The sequence below is a fragment of the Hyperolius riggenbachi genome, chromosome 6, assembly GCF_040937935.1.
Source record: "Hyperolius riggenbachi isolate aHypRig1 chromosome 6, aHypRig1.pri, whole genome shotgun sequence".
In the NCBI taxonomy this organism is placed as follows: Eukaryota; Metazoa; Chordata; class Amphibia; order Anura; family Hyperoliidae; genus Hyperolius; species Hyperolius riggenbachi.
Genome location: NC_090651.1, coordinates 151,698,199 through 151,715,357, shown reverse-complemented (window position 1 = coordinate 151,715,357; position 17,159 = coordinate 151,698,199). Strand labels below are relative to the sequence as shown.

The window sequence follows — 17,159 nt, the reverse complement described above, 5'->3', positions numbered from 1 at the left end:
GCTCCGGTGCATGAGAAAAGAGTCACACTAAATGCCTGGGGGCCAGCAAAACTCTCCTGAATGCTTTTCACACCTGTACAATGGTTGCTTAGCATTACAAGCATTACAACATAAGAGGCATTTGTTGTCCCACCTCCACATCCTCACACTTTTAAAGTGGAGATAAAGAAAACAGCAGCCTGGCATTTACAAGTGTCTATTATTATTTATTGTATTTATGAAGCACCAACATATTACGCAGCGCTGGACAATAAATACCAGTACATACAATGATACAAAGGATGACCGATGTAACAAAGTTATTCAACATAGGACAAAGCTATACAAGGCAAACAGGGAACAAAATACATGATCATGTGATTTGGGGCTGGTTAGGCAGGTCCAGAAATAGGAGTATGAGGCAGCCATAGGAAAGGAGCACACAATTGTGTAGAATACACTAGGGAAGGGAGGACCTTGCCAAAGGCTGACAATCTAAGGCCACACATTTCACCACCTTTTCATGCAGCAAGGAGGTGGCTCCTTTAGTTCTCCGCATTAGTCAGCTCAGCACTAGTAGGGAAGTCACAAGTATATTTAAAACTTTTGATTGTTTTTAACTGTCCCAATTCCAAGCTTTCTTCAATTTTGCACCGATCCAGAATTTGCACCCCATCCACCACCTCTGGTCATGAACAGGCTTTTATTTTAATCCTGACAAGAAAGAGCTACTTCCTTTTACTCAGTGCTAACATGTGTCTTATTGATGGGAAAAATATTTTTTCCTGAAAAAAATGACTGTAATTCGTAGAGGTACTACCTGGTCATGGTATAGTGTAAGGTATGTTTAGTTTTAAATCTGTCTAATACCAACCCCACCCTGTCAGGGATTGCTGACTAAATAAATAGGTATACTGCCTCATGTATCATGAGTTTGCAGTCATGTGACCACTCCAGCCACCACTGGCTCTAGAAGGGGGTGGGGCTCTTTCTCTATTAGAGAAGTGTATAGCAGAACTAGATATTAATGCTGCAGAAGCCATATGAGTAAATCTTGAGTCTTAAAAATAATTTGAAATAATGTACATATTATCACTATGACCCTGCAGGGCACTAGAGAGCCTGGATGACCCAGAAAACATGCACTGGATTCCTCTAAAAATTCTCTTAAAGCGGGATTGTCACCATAAAAATCAAATTTCAACTGCAACTGGCCTGAGAGTATTAACCTCCCTGGCGTTCTGATTATGCGCAGTCGACGTCGTGATGTCATAGGGAGTCCCGATCCACCCCTTAGCGCTGCCTGGCACTGATTGGCCAGGCTGCGCACGGGGTCTGCGGGGGGGGCCTCATTCGCGTCGGGTAGCGGCGGATCGGTGGCGATCGCAGCAAACACGCAGCTAGCATGCTGCTAGCTGCGTGTTTGAAAAAAAAATATTCAAATCGGCCCAGCAGGGCCTGAGTGGTGACCTCCGGCGTCTCTGGGCGATCTCAGCTCGTCCAGAACGCTAGGGAGGTGATAAAGATGCTAATATTGCATACAAAACTGTTTCTGCTGTTATGGTTTGGAGTTATCACATACCTTAGGAGCACTGGCCCTGTAATAGCCATTGCCAAACAGTTGCATGCTGGGGGTTCTTTCTATCTATACTATATTTCTCCTCTTCCCTTTATCTGCCTGCCTAGCTGAAACATGAACCTTATGCTCACTTGTGTTTACAAGCAAGGCTGAGGTGACTCAGCTATTGGAGGAGAAAAGAAAAAAAAAAGTCGAGGGAAGAAATGACATCAGTATTTAGCCTCAAACTGTGGGCAAAAGACATTGTTCCCACCAGGAACAGAATTCTCTTCATTTACTATATAACATTCACTGAAATCAAAACGTGGACAGTACAGTACTTGTGTTATGTAAATCTACTTATATAAGTGTTTTTTGTTGTTTTTTTTCTCTGGCATAGTATGGCTGACCCTTCTGCTGTAAGCCTTGTACGCATGTAGATAAGTTGTTTGAAATGTCTGACAAATTACAGATTTCTTCATTTTGGAGCAACAAAAAATGTAAGAAAGCTAAATGACGATGAGCGGCCGATATGGGGTATTCTGCCTGATCAAACTGGTGGATCAACTCAAACTACTTTTGGGCAGATATTGTGTCGTCAGCTGGTGTGTACAAGTCATTAAAACAACATTGTTCCAGAGCACACATGTGTGAAATGTCACTTTTGGTTACTTGTGTAGTTTAAAAAAACTTTAATCATTTAAACTACGCTGTTCAACCACACCGATATTCCAAACTACTTGTGGTGTCTCTTTTTTGCCAGGTAATGTCGATATAGCAGCGAAGCTTGTTTGCGTGCACCAACTTTAATCTAGCGTGTATTTGGTGGCAAAAGCTTACAGACCTAAACAGGGTCATAACCGGTCATAGTGAGTATTGCTGAAAGGCTAGTGAAATGGCGTTATATTCACATGTAGCATCTGCGGTGTAAAATTCATATAGTCTATCAAGGTGGTCTTGATTTTATTACAAAAGTACTTGCTGCTGATGCCCAAACACTATTGTACACACAAATTCAGCAATGTATGCTATGATGTGATATGACTCAGGTCTGTACTGCAAATGTTTGCCATTAAATGCAGACCTTTTTAAAAGAATGAAGTCCTGGGTTGGTGGGTCACACATGATCTCATGCTCACCCTACAGTACCAAAGCCTACATATTTTTTTTTTAGCAGTGAGGAGGGAGTGGGATTACAGTGTTCTCCCCAGAATTTTCTTTCAGTCGGGTGGTATGAAAAAGTATCCGGGGGGGCGCATGCGTGACGCGCCGGAAGGAGGAAGCTAAGCGATGTAGCTCCGTTTGCCTCAGCCTGTTTAGCTGCTTTTTGGGGAGTATATTAGCAGTTAAAGCTTACCGGACACACGTCTCCCCTTTCGGAAGCGATTGTGCATGTCGCGGAGGAAGAAAGCCGATAATTCAAACTCCCAGAGGTCAGTTACAGACTATTTTCTAAGACCGCGTGTAGCCGCTATGTCTATCCAAGATGGCCGCGGGTCTCCGTCTCCCACTAGATCCTTGGACTCTCAATCTGAGGTGGGCCCAGACTGGACAAACTCACAGCCGATTCGCTCTAAAGCCCTCACCAAACAAGACCTAGAAGAAAGCCTGGAAACTATGTATACTAAACTGGCTGGCAAATTCCAATCGGGGCTGAACAGGGTGGAAGCCTCGTTAACGCTGGAAATTGCTTCGCTTGGTAGTCGCACTGACCTCCTTGAGAAAAAAACATGACGAGCTATTAACATCACATAAAACCTTGCAGGAGGAACATAAAGAACTGCGGAATACAGTTCAAACCCTTCAGCTACAATCCGAGGACCTTGATAATGGGAATCGGCGCAACAACCTAAGAATTCGAGGCCTACCAGAAACGTACACTGACCTGATTCAGCATGTTAATAACATCTTCTCTGAGTTGCTGCCTGATATCCCAGTTGAATCCTCTATCTGTGATAGGATCCATCGTGCTCTGAAATCGCAACCATCGGCAAATGCTCCCCCTCGGGATATCGTACTATGCATGAAAGACTTTCTGACTAAAGAAAAGATTTTGCAGGCCGCACGTACGGCTGAAGCCCTTCAGTACGAGGAGCATACAATCCAGATCTATCAAGACGTCTCTCCTATTACTCTTAATAAACGCAGGGATATGAAGCAAATAACCGCAGCTCTTACCAAATCACAAATTAAATACAAATGGGGTTATCCCTTTAAACTTAGAGTGATTCACGCAGGTGAAACCTTGATTGCACATTCACCTAAAGAAGGAAACAAGCTGCTAGCAACACTTGGCTTGTCTCGCGTTTCCCCTTCTCCGCAGAAGAGCATTTAGAGGCCTCTCTCTCCTATATGGAAACAACAGGGATCACAAGCTCACAGATCTCCTCTGGGATCGTCAGAACTGACCTGAGATACGAGAGATGGATAACTTACCTCGAGCAATATCGTTCAAGTCTGGAACTATAACTATTACGGTTTTTCTTACTTTTGTTTTCTTCACCTGGACGTACACAGTCATTCTTTTAAACAATAAGAACTGCTGAGCTGCGGCTTCCTGAGAGCTGGGCATTGTGCATTGTTATTCCCCACCTCAGCTTCTGGATTTACCCAGAGTTGTTGAACTCTACAGACCCATGCTGTTTAATAATAGTATGGATCTCTCGAGTAACCTACAAAATTTCTTTAATCCATTATGGACATTTAGTTCGCTAGTGTTAATAATTTGTTTAAAGTTTGAATTTTGCTTTTCTTTTACAGTGGAACAGATGTGTTTTTTTTCACAGTACAGGATAACAACCTCCAGATGCTCCAGGCGTATGTGTTGCAGGCCAACCTACGATTCATGAGTCAGCTTTGTGGGATATATTGTCTGAATGGCACCGCCTCAAGTTTAGTAGTAATGCACATTAGATTTTTATTCCGATATGACACTTTCTGTCGTTAGCCATAACGTTCAGGGATTTAACTCCCCAGCTAAAAGAAAGAAAGCTTTCCATCAATATAAAAACTTGAAGGCGGATATCTTGTTCTTACAAGAAACCCACTTTTCTGTTAATAACCCCCCCAAATATATGGACAAATCTTTTCAACATTGTTATCATACTACATACACAAATAAAACTAGGGGTGTTGCCATTCTAGTACGCAATGGTTTAGCTTTTGAACCACAAAAAATATATAAGGACACCAACAGCCGGTTTATTATAATACAGGGGATCATACAGGGGAAAGAGGTTACTCTATGCAATGTATATGCTCCTCACTCAGCACAAGCCCAATTTTTCCGTGAACTGTTTACCTGCCTAGAACGTTATACTTCTAACCATCTAATACTGGCAGGTGATTTTAACTGCGTTAGTAATCCTTATGTTGACAGAAGTACTGCCTCAGAGGTTGGCAGATCTTTCCCGAAGTCTCTGCATAGATTCCTTAGGACATTTCAATTAATTGACCTGTGGAGGGCCTTCAATATGGGAGACAGGTCCTATACATACTATTCTAATCCTCAAGACACTTACGCTAGATTGGACTATCTGTTTTTGTCTCCCATACTGATGGCCAATGCTGCTTCCTCAAACATTATTCCATGTGTATGGTCTGACCACCACTTAGTTATAGGATCCTTGAACTCATTAGGTACTCCTTTTTCCATTGACAATTGGCGCTTGAATGACCTTTTACTACAAGACCCCAAAATCTTGAGAGGCGCAAAACACTTTAGAAGAATATTTCCTGACGAACGACAATGGGGAGGTGTCATCAGGCACACTGTGGGCTGCTCATAAGTCAGTAATGAGAGGGAGGTTTATACAGTTAGCCTCTAGGCGTAAAAAAGAAAGGTTGAAGACAATTCTTTCGCTTACTTCAGAACTGGAGGCTTTATATAAACAGCATTATATCTCACTGGATCAGGATAGACTTTATAAAATTAGAGAAAAACGTCAAGAGTTAAATCAACTCTTATCTGAATCAGTGGAAAAGACACTGAAATTCTCAAAAGCAAAATTTCTCCTATATGGGAATGCCACAAGCACTCAGTTTGCCAGGAAATTCACACAATTTTATAAACCTCCGCACGTATATAAGCTCCAAAATAATCATGGCACTTTAGAAACTAACCCCCACAAGGTAATTCAAGTTTTTGAGGAATTCTATAAGAAGCTTTTTAGCACCCAAAATACGCCTCCTGATCAACATATCAAGGATTGGTTAGATGCATTACCCATTCCTACCTTAACTGAAACGCAATGTGCCTCTTTAAATAGACCTATATCTTCTTTGGAAATTGGCGAAGTTATCTCTACCCTTAAAAGTTCAAAGGCACCAGGCCCTGACGGGTATTCAACCCAATATTATAAAAAATTTAGACACATCCTGATCCCACATTTAAGGACTATTTTTAATGAAGCTCTACAGGGTCAAAAATTTCCTCAAGAACTTACCTATGCTTTTGTGTCCCTGATGCCTAAATCTGGCCTAGATCACACTCTGCCTCAAAATTATCGTCCAATATCACATATGAATAACGATACCAAGATCTTTTCAAAAATGCTAGCAATACGTCTTTCATCAGTGATCTCAGACTTAATTTCTCCACCCCAATCAGGTTTTATTCCCTCTAGACAAACAACAGATAATACACGCCTGGCGTGCAATATTCTACAAGATGCCAAGATTTATAATCAGAGACTTCTTATGTTAGGATTGGACCTACATAAGGCTATCGATTCTGTCCTATGGACATACTTATATGCAGTAATACAGAAAATGGGCATTCACGGGGAGTTCTTCCAGGCGATTTTGGCTTTGTACAACTTCCCCCAAACTAGAATACGAATACCTGGGGTTTTATCAAACCGGATATCTATCACCAGAGGCACCAGACAAGGATGCCCCCTCTCTCCACTATTATTTGCAATGGCGATTGAGCCTTTATCCTTAGCAATACAAACTAATACTAACATTAAGGGGTATATCAAAGGAGATGGGGAATACAAGATTAGTTTATATGCAGACGATGCATTATTATTCCTGTCCCAACCCTTAACCTCTATGCCTAATTTGATGCCCCTAGTGGAAAAATTTGGGGAACTTTCAGGGTTGAAAGTGAATACCTCTAAATCACAGGCTCTTCCTATCAATTTACCCCCGCTGGTCGTGAAGTTGTACAAGGCCAACTTCGACTTTAAATGGAAAGATAAGGAAATTGACTACTTAGGCATTAAAATAACTTCTTCTATCGACACCTTGCTAAGTACGAACTATGACCCCTTAATAAAAAAGATATCAACCACTTGAAGAATGGTCACACTATCGGATATCTTGGCTTGGAAAGGTGGTAACAGGGAAAATATTACCTCGTATATTATATTATATGCGAGCTGTCCCCCTGAGTCCTAGCAAACAAATAATCGAAAAATTCCCCAAACTAATAAATAAATTTATCTGGAACGATAAACCAGCTCGTTTTAAAAACACCCATCTCTATCGATACTGTTGGAACGGGGGGATTGGCTTACCCAACCTTCACTGCTACCACCTTGCAACCAGATTTGCCCAGATGTTATCTTGGTTCAATACGGATTTACAGACCCCCTGGGTCTTATTTGAAAAGGATTCAGTCCTCCCCTTTAATTTACAACTAATACCCTCACTATCAACAAAGTTCAATACTGATATCAGGAAACGCAATTTCATCATAGCTGATACCTTTGCCTTATGGAAAAGAAACTGCTTCAAGTTTAAATTGCAATCAGAGAAACCCCCCCCGGTTATCATTTGTTGGCCACCCAGAGTTCCCACCAGCATTCAAAGACCACACACAATTTGAATGGTGGATCGACAAATCATTAATAACTTCCAACCGGTTCTGGCTTGCTGATAAGTTTATATCCTTCCCCATTTTTCAAACAAACTATGACATCCCTCAGGTCTAATTTTATCGTTATCTACAGATAAGACACTTTTTCCTCAAATATTCAGCTCCCAACGCACAACTTAATTGCACTTTCTATGAAAATTTATACCTATCATCTATATCACCTTCAAATGTTATTTCACGCATATACCAACACCTGATTAATATAATTTCTGATCAGAAAACAAACATGATGGTAGACTGGGAGACAGACCTTCACCTCAATTTTAATATGGCGGATTGGCAGCGACTCAGATCAAATATACTAAAGGTTACAAAAACCCCAACCCTTCGAGATACTGCAATGAAACTGTTTACTAGGTGGTATAGAACACCCCAGCGTTTACATAAAATCTTCCCTACAGTATCTCCATTATGCTTCAGAGGATGTTTAGATGAAGGCTCACTAAAACATTTATTCTGGGAATGCCCAATAGTACAAACTCAATGGGAAGAATTGCGTAATAAAATGTCTGCTCTATTTTTGTCACCAGTTACACTGGAGCCTAAACATGTGTTGTTACTGGCCCCAAATAGTTCTATTACCAAAAAATGGAGAAGGATATACTACGTGTTGATCTGTGCATTTTTATGGGTGATCGCTAAAAATTGGAAAAAACAACTAGTTTCACTTGCTCAGATTGAAGCCAGGGTGGAGGAGGTGAGACTGATGGACTATATACATCATACTATGCAAGATACGCTCCCTATATACACTATCAACTGGGAAGGCTGGCAGGCATCTCGTATGTTTGGGGTGTGAGGTGGAGAAATAATTCCTAGGTTGGCCTGTCTATAGGTACTAGCTAACAAACATGGAGGTTTTTAGTTGAGTCTCATTTGGACTTATAGTATCCAGGTGCACTTCTTTTCTGTTCCACTAGAAATATTTGAACTTTTTCATACAAGCTTAAGCGAAGCTGGACTCACTTCTGTATCTAACATGGTAACTACTTGCTCTATCTCTGCCATTGGGATTGTATATTCTTATAGCATTTATTTTATACCTGTTATATTGCGAGTGTTACTTTATATACTCTCTTTTTGCCTGTTGTAAAGTAACTACACATTATATTTTGCAATAAAGCTTGAGTGAAAGAAAAAGTATCCGGGTGGGGCAATATGAGAGAATGCAGGGCCGGCGCTTCTCTGCACAACTCTGTTTACAGCATAGGAGGCGGTGAGCTGATGACAGCCGGTGCTCATCAAAACTAGCCAGGTGGAGCACCCGGGTAAAAGAGTCTAGGGAGAACACTGGGGTTACCTCAGGTAGGTTTTCCTCCTGTAGAGAGTTCATCTATAAATTCCTGAATATACAATACAAGGAAAATAAACAGAGGATTTTTGAGTGAGAACAAAACTGTTACACGTGATGGGATATTGTTGTGAAATGAGCTTATGGGATGGTTGCAGCCCCCTGTGGCATACATCATCCCTAACTTAGTCACTCTTTTGCTCTTCACTGAGTTTGCATCATTTACGTGAATTTGTTGTCCCCTCTGTCTTCAGAAGGCCGCTGTTGCAGACAGCATAGGAGATGAAGGCTTCTTTGATCTCTTGAGTCGGTTTCAGAGCAACAGGATGGATGACCAGCGGTGCAGCTTACAAGGGAAGAACTTCCTGAATGTTTCCACAATCACAACTGCCACCCCTCCAAAGTCCATCAGGAAATGTATGTTCTAATTTTCTCTTCCATGAGCTAACAGCATAGCTGTGTGTAAATGGTTCACTTTGCTCCTCTTACCACAAAACTAGATTCAGATGGTGAATTGTACTCATTTATCCTTATTATGATCCCAGATTCTGTCAGTGCAGGTCAGTGCATCCTGGGCTGATTTACGAACTTGAGAAACTGTGGAGGACAGGGCTTTTTTTTCCCCCAAAGTGTGTATCCTGGGCCATAGCAACATGATGGAGGCTTCTGAAAAGATAATTAGTAGCTGTGTGATGACAGTCCTCACTGCTGCTAATTCCTTATCTTTTTAGCAACCCCTCTCTGCTTAGTTATGACCCAGGTGGGAGTTGCAAACTTCCACCTCCCAATAGCAAACTATTTGTAAAATAATACAGGCCAGGTTTGCTGTTCTCCAGGTAAATGGCCCTCCCTGGCTTGTATTTTGGTGTCTGGTGCAGGAGACAGCGTAATGCTGGAGCTAAGGCCCTGTTCTCTATGTGGCTTCAGCAGTTCATGTTTGTTTATTGATTTATGATTGCACCAATTAAGGACATCAAGCTGAAATATAACTTCACATATATCTTTGAGAAGTATTGCTTTAACTAACGTTTCATTAGCGCAGTGTCTACTCCTTACAAGTGAACGGTCTATTCCTGGCCCTTTTCTGGGAATGCTGGCAGGTGCCTGTACTGCATATCAGCCAGATATAGAAAAATCATAATCCCTGATCTGCACTTTCTATTCATGTAAAGGCGCCCATCAACAATCCAAACTTTATTGTACAATCTTAAAGTAGCACCGTAGTGACCTACAATAGAATGTAGTAAATTATTCAGGATACCCACATTTTTGTTAATTATCTTGGTTTCAGCATCAGAAGCACTTCCTATATATATATATATATATATATATATATATATATATATATATATATATATATATATATATATATATATATATATATATATATATATATATATATATATATATATATATATATATATTGCTATGTAACCCCGCCCTCCCAGTGATGCTTAGAGAATTCTGCATAAACCGCAGCATAGGTTAAGAGCATTTTGGGAGATGAGGTATTTTTTCTACTGGCTTCAGAACACTAAGTATACAAGCATTCTGCTCAGCTTCACCTGACAGGACTAAAGATGTTGTCACCCATGATAAATTTCAAAATGTAAATCTCTCACAATGAGCAAACACTGACTAACATTTTGTTAAAAGTAATTCTATAAAAAAACCAAGCAATTGTATTCATTTATTTTCTGCAGAGTACTTCTTTAACAAATCTATGTATTAGAAGGGTAAACTAAGCGAATATACAGGAACAGCAGATGCTTTAGGTCAGAGTTCCCCAACCCTGTCCTCAAGGCCCACCAACAGTACATGTTTTGCAGGAAACCACACACGACAGGTGGGTTAGTTAGTGTTGTAGCAGAGCTGATTAACCTCCTGGGGGTTTCAATTATTTCGCCCAGGAGGTGGCGCAGCACTATTTTTTAAAATTTTTTATTTTTAAATCATGTAGCGAGCCCAGGGCTCGCTACATGATAGCCGCTGTGCAGCGGCATCCCCCCACCCCCTCCGATCGCCTCCGGCAATCAAAGCAAACAGGAAATCCCGTTCAGAACGGGATTTCCTGTTTGGCTTCCCCCGTCGCCATGGCGACGATCGGGATGACGTCATCGACGTCAACAACGTCGTGACGTCAGAGGGAGTCTCGATCCACCCCTCAGCGCTGCCTGGCACTGATTGGCCAGGCTGCGCACGGGGTCTTGGGGGGGGGGGGGGGGGGGCCTGAGAAATCCTCTGTGGCGGCTTACCCCGAGCTCAGCTCGGGATTAGCCCCCAGCGGGTTAACCACCTCTGTGGATTTATACAAAACATGCACTGTTGGTGGGCCTTGAGACCAGGGTTGGGGAACTCTGCTTTAGGTAGTTCCTCATGTTACATAAACCTGGTAAGATTGTACAATCAAGACTGTATCGTTGATGGGCACCTTTTTTTTTAACCAGAATATCAGCTTTACAGTCGGCCAAGTTGATTTTTTTTTCAAAAAAGATTTCAGCAATGGTAGGCTTCATATTTAAAGTGCACAGGACAGAAGGAAAACCTAGAGAAATGCACCCTGTATGTATGTAGAGAGTTTAGCCAATCTAATTCCCCCTCATATGTGACTAATCACAGGTTGTAATTTGATCTCTGTTGTGTCAGCTGGCTGCTATGGCAGAGCAGCTCATTTGTAAACACAGGATGTTAACACTGTTTGTTTCCATGAAAGTAGACACACTGCAAATTTATTGCAGGATTTGTATCTGCAATCAGCTATAACAAGAAAGGTTTTAAAGGTTATTATGCTGTTTCTTATCTTTTAGAGCAGAGAGGAAGTTCTGAGTTCAGGTCCATTTTAGGGCCTCTTTCAGACGAGCAGCTGATGTCAGCTGCTCTTTCTCACCAGCCAGGCTCTTGCTTGTGCTCGGCACTGGCCCTACCAGCCGTGCTCAGGAACAACATGTTGCTGTCCTCTGCCGCCAAGTAACACCAGCGCCTGTCAGCACTTCACACGTGTGGTGTTACTACTAATGCAAGTGCGCAGTTCAGCTGTTCGTCTGAAAATACTCATGGGAAGTACCCTCCCCATCTGTGGTGAGGCTGCTATACCAGGGTATACCTGCCATGGTCTCTGCCATCAGCCACAAAGAGGCCACTGCAAAGTCTGTTGTATTGCTGTAGATAATGCTTCTGTAGTACTTTGTCTCTAGTATAATAGCTAGTGCATACTAACTGCATATGTACGTTTCTCCTCAGCTCTCTCTGCATCAGCGGTTTCCCCTCAGACGGACGAGTTCTTAGACCTCATTGCCAGCTCTCAGAGTCGACGTTTGGATGATCAGAGAGCCAGCTTTAGCAATCTGCCCGGACTGCGGATCAGCCAGCAGCATAGCACGTCTGTACTGAGCCATCTGATGGCCAGCGAAAACCGAGAGCCAGATGAAGATTTCTTTGATATGCTGGTAAAATGTCAGGTAAGGCTGAATAATATCATGTTAAGAGACGCTGATCACTTTGCTGTTATAGGTGGATACATGAATCTACTCTAACTTGAGTCTCTTATATTGTCTTTAACGATATATATATTTAATGATTTCCGGGGTTGGACTCCTCAATTCCCTTTGTATGTGAGGTTAGTCAACAGCCTTCCTACTGGAAAAAGTCATTTGTTCTGAAATAGAAAACATCCAAGTAAAAAAAAACAAAACACTTTAGTATGTATGTGGCAGTTCTCCTCCATGAAGTTTAGAACATAGCCAAATGACAATAACAGTTTCAAATGGATTTTCAAGTATTTATAATGAGACGCTATGTCCATCTCTACTTTTTTTTTTTTTTTAACTGAAGATAGGTCTTTATGACTTTGGCTGTATTTTGGGGTCATTGCTTTGCTGCAGAGGCCTCCCTGATGGCATACAAGTAAAATAGCCACCGGGAGACCTCGGCGCAGGATACAGCTGATGTACGGCTTACCCTGCTCCTGCACAAGTCCCGGCGGCATTAAATACTATTCCCCCTCCAGGTCCACGTGGATGGTAGAGAACGATGTATTTTGGCTTCCAGCTATCGCTGGCGGCCGAATTACAGTGTTTTAAAAGTAACTTCAGCTATGTCTTCTGACAGCGCCAAAGTTACTAACTGTGCGCCAATATATCCGTAATTCCTATTACGGTATATGGTGGCGCCAGCTGCGCTGAAATCACCTGTGCTCTAATCAACGTGCTCGTTCCTGATGATGATTCTACATGATGCACAAGTATCTGCCTTTAGTTATCAGCATTGAAGAGACCATTCATTGTGATAAAAACCTGTAAGCTCTTTTCATAAACTGATCACTTACTGGGTCATTTTTGTAAGGCAGCTAAGGCCCTTATAGCCAAAACATGGAGGTCGAATCCTCCCACCAGACTACAGCTGACTCGAAAAAAAACATCCATCTACCCTTCAGAAAAGATTATGGCTTACCTCAGTCTGGTCTGAGATTTGACCCGATTTGGGGTCCTTGGTCGGTCTGGAGGTCACTTCATACTCCTTACGTGGGGTTTGGGTTGGAATGTGTTATGGTGTAACTTGAATTGTTAAGGCACATTAGTATTATATTTTCTTCTTGTACATTGATTCACATCTTATGTACATGTTATACAGTGTTTTGATGTCATTTATTTATAATATGCTACAATTGCGATTATTGTTCATAATCCGCCTTCTTTGTGCTGTGAATACATTTTTTTATTGTTATCAAACATGGAATGTGGGAAAAAAGCATTTTTTTTTTAAAAGAATGCTATTTTATAGCTATATGCAAAAAGAGTGCAACATGTTTAGCCAGCAAAATGCTACCTACAGACAATAGATGGCAGTCCTATTACCACATTTGTCTGCTGCTTCTGATGAGCACTGCAGGAACATGCAGCTTATTCAGCATAGGGAGCAGGGAGGTCACAGAGGAGCAGGATGACTCCAGTAAAGACACTATTTTTGTGGATAAAGTAGCTATCGGCCAGAGAAAAAGGAAATTCTGAAAAGTCTTTGATTAAATCCATCATAGACAAGCCTAATAAAACAAGTGCCTTGGCTGTTCACAATCTTTTGCTAGGCCTTGAATTGACTTTCACATAGCCATCACACATAGTTGTTTGGATTGAGTTGACACGGTGAAAGGTGAAATGCTGTTTGTGTCTCATTGCTGCGGTGATGAACGTTTTCTTGTTATTGTTTCAGGGCTCTCGCTTAGATGATCAGCGTTGTGCCCCTCCTCCTCCCCCGAAGAAAGGACCCACCGTCCCTGATGAAGACTTCTTCAGTCTTATCCTGCGGGCGCAAGCTAAGCGCATGGATGAGCAGAGGGTGACGCTGTCCTCACATCCCAAAAGACCAAATTCTAGCTAGGGGAAAGCTGCCATAAGTAATTTAGATACACCTTGATGGACTGACACATTACATATTGTGTTAATACAGCTGAGAACACGGGTTATTCAAGTACTGTAATTTCTACCTGGTTTTTGTAAAGTCAGACAACTTATACTAGAAGTTCTTCTTTCCCTCTGTTGTATGTTACAGGCTCTGCCTGTTTATCTTTCTAATACTAATGCCTAAAAACTGCCATTGACTGATCTCTTATGAGGGAACTGCACCTCCGGATCATCAGGTGACTTGTGGCATTGCCTGAATTGCCTTTGGTTGGATTGGGCTTCCATTTTCTCACTTAGCCCAGTAAATGTGTCAGATATCAGTTAGATTGTAAGCTTCTTGGGAAAGGGTCCTATTCCCCTCCATTGTCTTGTTTTTTTTTTTCAATGTTTGTCTCGTGTGTGTAATATACATCCCATACTTATTTATTGTGCAGCACTACATGATATGTTGGTGCTTTATAAATAATAAAATGTCTAGCCATGTGCAGGAGAATGAGAAGTGTGCACCTCACCTGCACGTTTTTACCACATGCTTTCTGGGATACATACAAAAAAGGACTTTTTTTTGTATTCATGCATCTCTGTCATCTCAGTCTGCTGTCAGGAAGCTACCACTAGAAAATGCCTATTAGTAGAAGTCTATTGCTCTGTGATGTGAGAGTGGAGGGGTGGTGGGTGCAGGTCTTCTATGGCCTCAATTCACTAAGCTTTATCAGTTTATAACAGTTTGAAAATTTACCTCATGGGTAAAATCAAATTTTGAATTCACTAAGGTGTTATAGATTTATTGAACGTTTTATCGATAAAACATTCGATAAATATAACACCTTAGTGAATTCAAAATTAGATTTTACCCATGAGGTAAATTATCTAACATATTTGATAATGCTTAGTGAATTGAGGCCGATATGTCCCAGTTCCCAGGACAGTCAGATCTTCATCACCACTGCAGTGTTCTCCCTAGGCTCTTTTAGCCGGGTGCTCCACCCAAATAGTTTTGGTGACCACCCGGCTGACATTAGCTCACCACCTCCTATGCTGTAAGCATAATTGCTCACAGAAGCACCGGCCCTGCATTCCCTCCTCTCGCCCCACCCGGCTACTTTTTCATGCCACCCGGCTGGAAAAAATGTCTGGGGAGAACACTGCACTGTATATGCTCATGTAGAAGGTACAGATGGTAAATGAGACACTGATGATTCCAAAGTGTAGGCAGTTATAATGCAGATTGTATGCAGCTTGGAATGGGGTCAGTCGTATGCACTTCTTGCCAGTTTTGATTGGTCCAACGTGCATAATATTTGCATTTAAGCTGGAATTATCAGCATGTTGTTGGTGATTTCCAGTGGAGAGGTCTATGAGGAATCTTCTGACCAGTCCATTGAGGGATATCTAGAACTGGCTCAGTGCATTTTATCCACCTGCCACCTCACATCATCACCCAGCTGATGGATTTCTCTGCAGCCGTCTAAGTAGTTTTTCAAATCATGCTTTACATTTTATGAATGTAATATATTTTATGAGGAAAAAAAAAAAGTTTAGATCAATGGATCTAAGGGTAAATACTGTAATACAGTACTAAACCATTGCATCTGTCTGTAAATACAATCTGAAGCACTACCGTTTCATAGTCATGTAAATAGCCTTCATAATACTGTTTATAGCTCTGCTGTGCTCAGTAGGAGCCTCTTGTGGCGAAACCATGGTACTTCATTCATTGTTATAAATAGAGATGGCCAATCAGATGCTAATAACTGTGTGTAGCATGGAAGGAGTGTGGAGAATTAAGGTGGCCACACACACGATACAATAAAATGATCCGATTTTACAGCAATTCGATAAAAACGATCGTATCTTCTGGAAAAATTGAAAGCTTTTTTTCATTCGACTGAAAAATCCGATCGTATTTTCAGTTTTTTTCGATTTATATCGATCCGGAATGCCAGATATTTCTCCAATTTTTTTAAAGATTGTATGGTGTGTGTTCGATTGTCAATTTATTAATATACACATCCTAGCAATTTTCTCAGTTTCCAATCTTTTTTTATCATAATTGGGGAAAAATTTAACATACGTGTGTGGTACATTGGTCATATTTTTGAAATGTTTCAATCAATTACAAAAATTGATTGCAATCCTTAAATTGAACAGATATTTAAAAAATTGTATGGTGTGTGTGTGGCCACCTTTAGATGCTTACCTCAGTAGTGGGAAGTCTTTGAATGGTCCAGAGGCTTCTTGAATGCAGCTACAGCCCACTATCCCAGTATGAGACGAGTAAGGTCTGTACCTGCAGAACAAAGCTGTTCATACGCAGATTTTATTTTTCTTCCATGCAGGAGCATTTTGCTGTACTGGGCATTACACATGCCTAGTCCAATTGCACGCCTCCACAGCCAAAAGAAACCTATTCAACAAAGCTTTTGTCGAACAGGTTATAGAGTGACTCTGTGCCGGAATGGTGAGCTGTAGGAGGATCCGTGACGCCTCTTGACCATCAAGACGTTTCCACTACTGAAGTAAGCATTGGGGTGAGTTTCCACTGGGCCCCCCCATCTGTTTCCGAATCAGGTGCAGCACCCATGCTATTACATATTTGCATGGTTATGGGGATTCAGATGTGTTCTGCAAAAAAATGCAGCTGCCACTCTATTTGGCCGCAGGTGATTCGGTTGCAGCTTACCGATTTCAATAGGCTGTGTTTCTGCATTCAAAATCACATGCAGGAAACAGCTGGGATTTGGGCCTCATGGAAACAGGCCCTTTAACTTTTTTTTTCTGTAATTCAGGTTATCTTTAATGTTACATGCAGGCCTGTTAGTATCCCATTTACCATCTCTAGTTATGAAATAGTGTCATGATGGCACATGTGAGGCTATGTTGCACTGGAGATTGTTGCTGGCTGCAGTACAGAGCTGTGCAGCTACAGGTTGCCCCTGGTATTGCCATTCTTAGTAGCTGCACTGGAAGATATTAGCAGCAACATCTGTTGTGTACCATAGTCCTTCATCCATCTCAAAGGGCTATTTTTATTTAGGAAAAGGTACTGTC

The 17,159-nt window shown here is 41.5% G+C and overlaps 1 protein-coding gene across 1 annotated transcript; it reads left to right on the top strand.

Annotated features, from left to right (window-relative positions):
- The first annotated feature begins 8,962 nt into the window (after nucleotides 1–8,962).
- On the top strand, nucleotides 8,963–14,178 carry LOC137521173 (G-protein-signaling modulator 2-like). The gene is made up of 3 exons (XM_068240095.1): nucleotides 8,963–9,129; nucleotides 11,953–12,170; nucleotides 13,918–14,178. The coding sequence occupies exons 1-3, from the start codon at nucleotides 9,039–9,041 to the stop codon at nucleotides 14,083–14,085; spliced, it is 477 nt and encodes a 158-aa protein (XP_068096196.1). The 5' UTR covers nucleotides 8,963–9,038; the 3' UTR covers nucleotides 14,086–14,178.
- The last annotated feature ends 2,981 nt before the right edge of the window (nucleotides 14,179–17,159 follow it).

Bases quoted from the DNA above. Each gene is read 5' to 3' on its own strand.
- LOC137521173 (XM_068240095.1), top strand. From the start codon at position 9,039: ATGGATGACCAGCGGTGCAGCTTACAAGGGAAGAACTTCCTGAATGTT. The intron at 9,130-11,952 runs GTATGTTCTAAT...GTTTCTCCTCAG, and splicing joins TCCAAAGTCCATCAGGAAAT to CTCTCTCTGCATCAGCGGTT. The intron at 12,171-13,917 runs GTAAGGCTGAAT...TTATTGTTTCAG, and splicing joins ATATGCTGGTAAAATGTCAG to GGCTCTCGCTTAGATGATCA.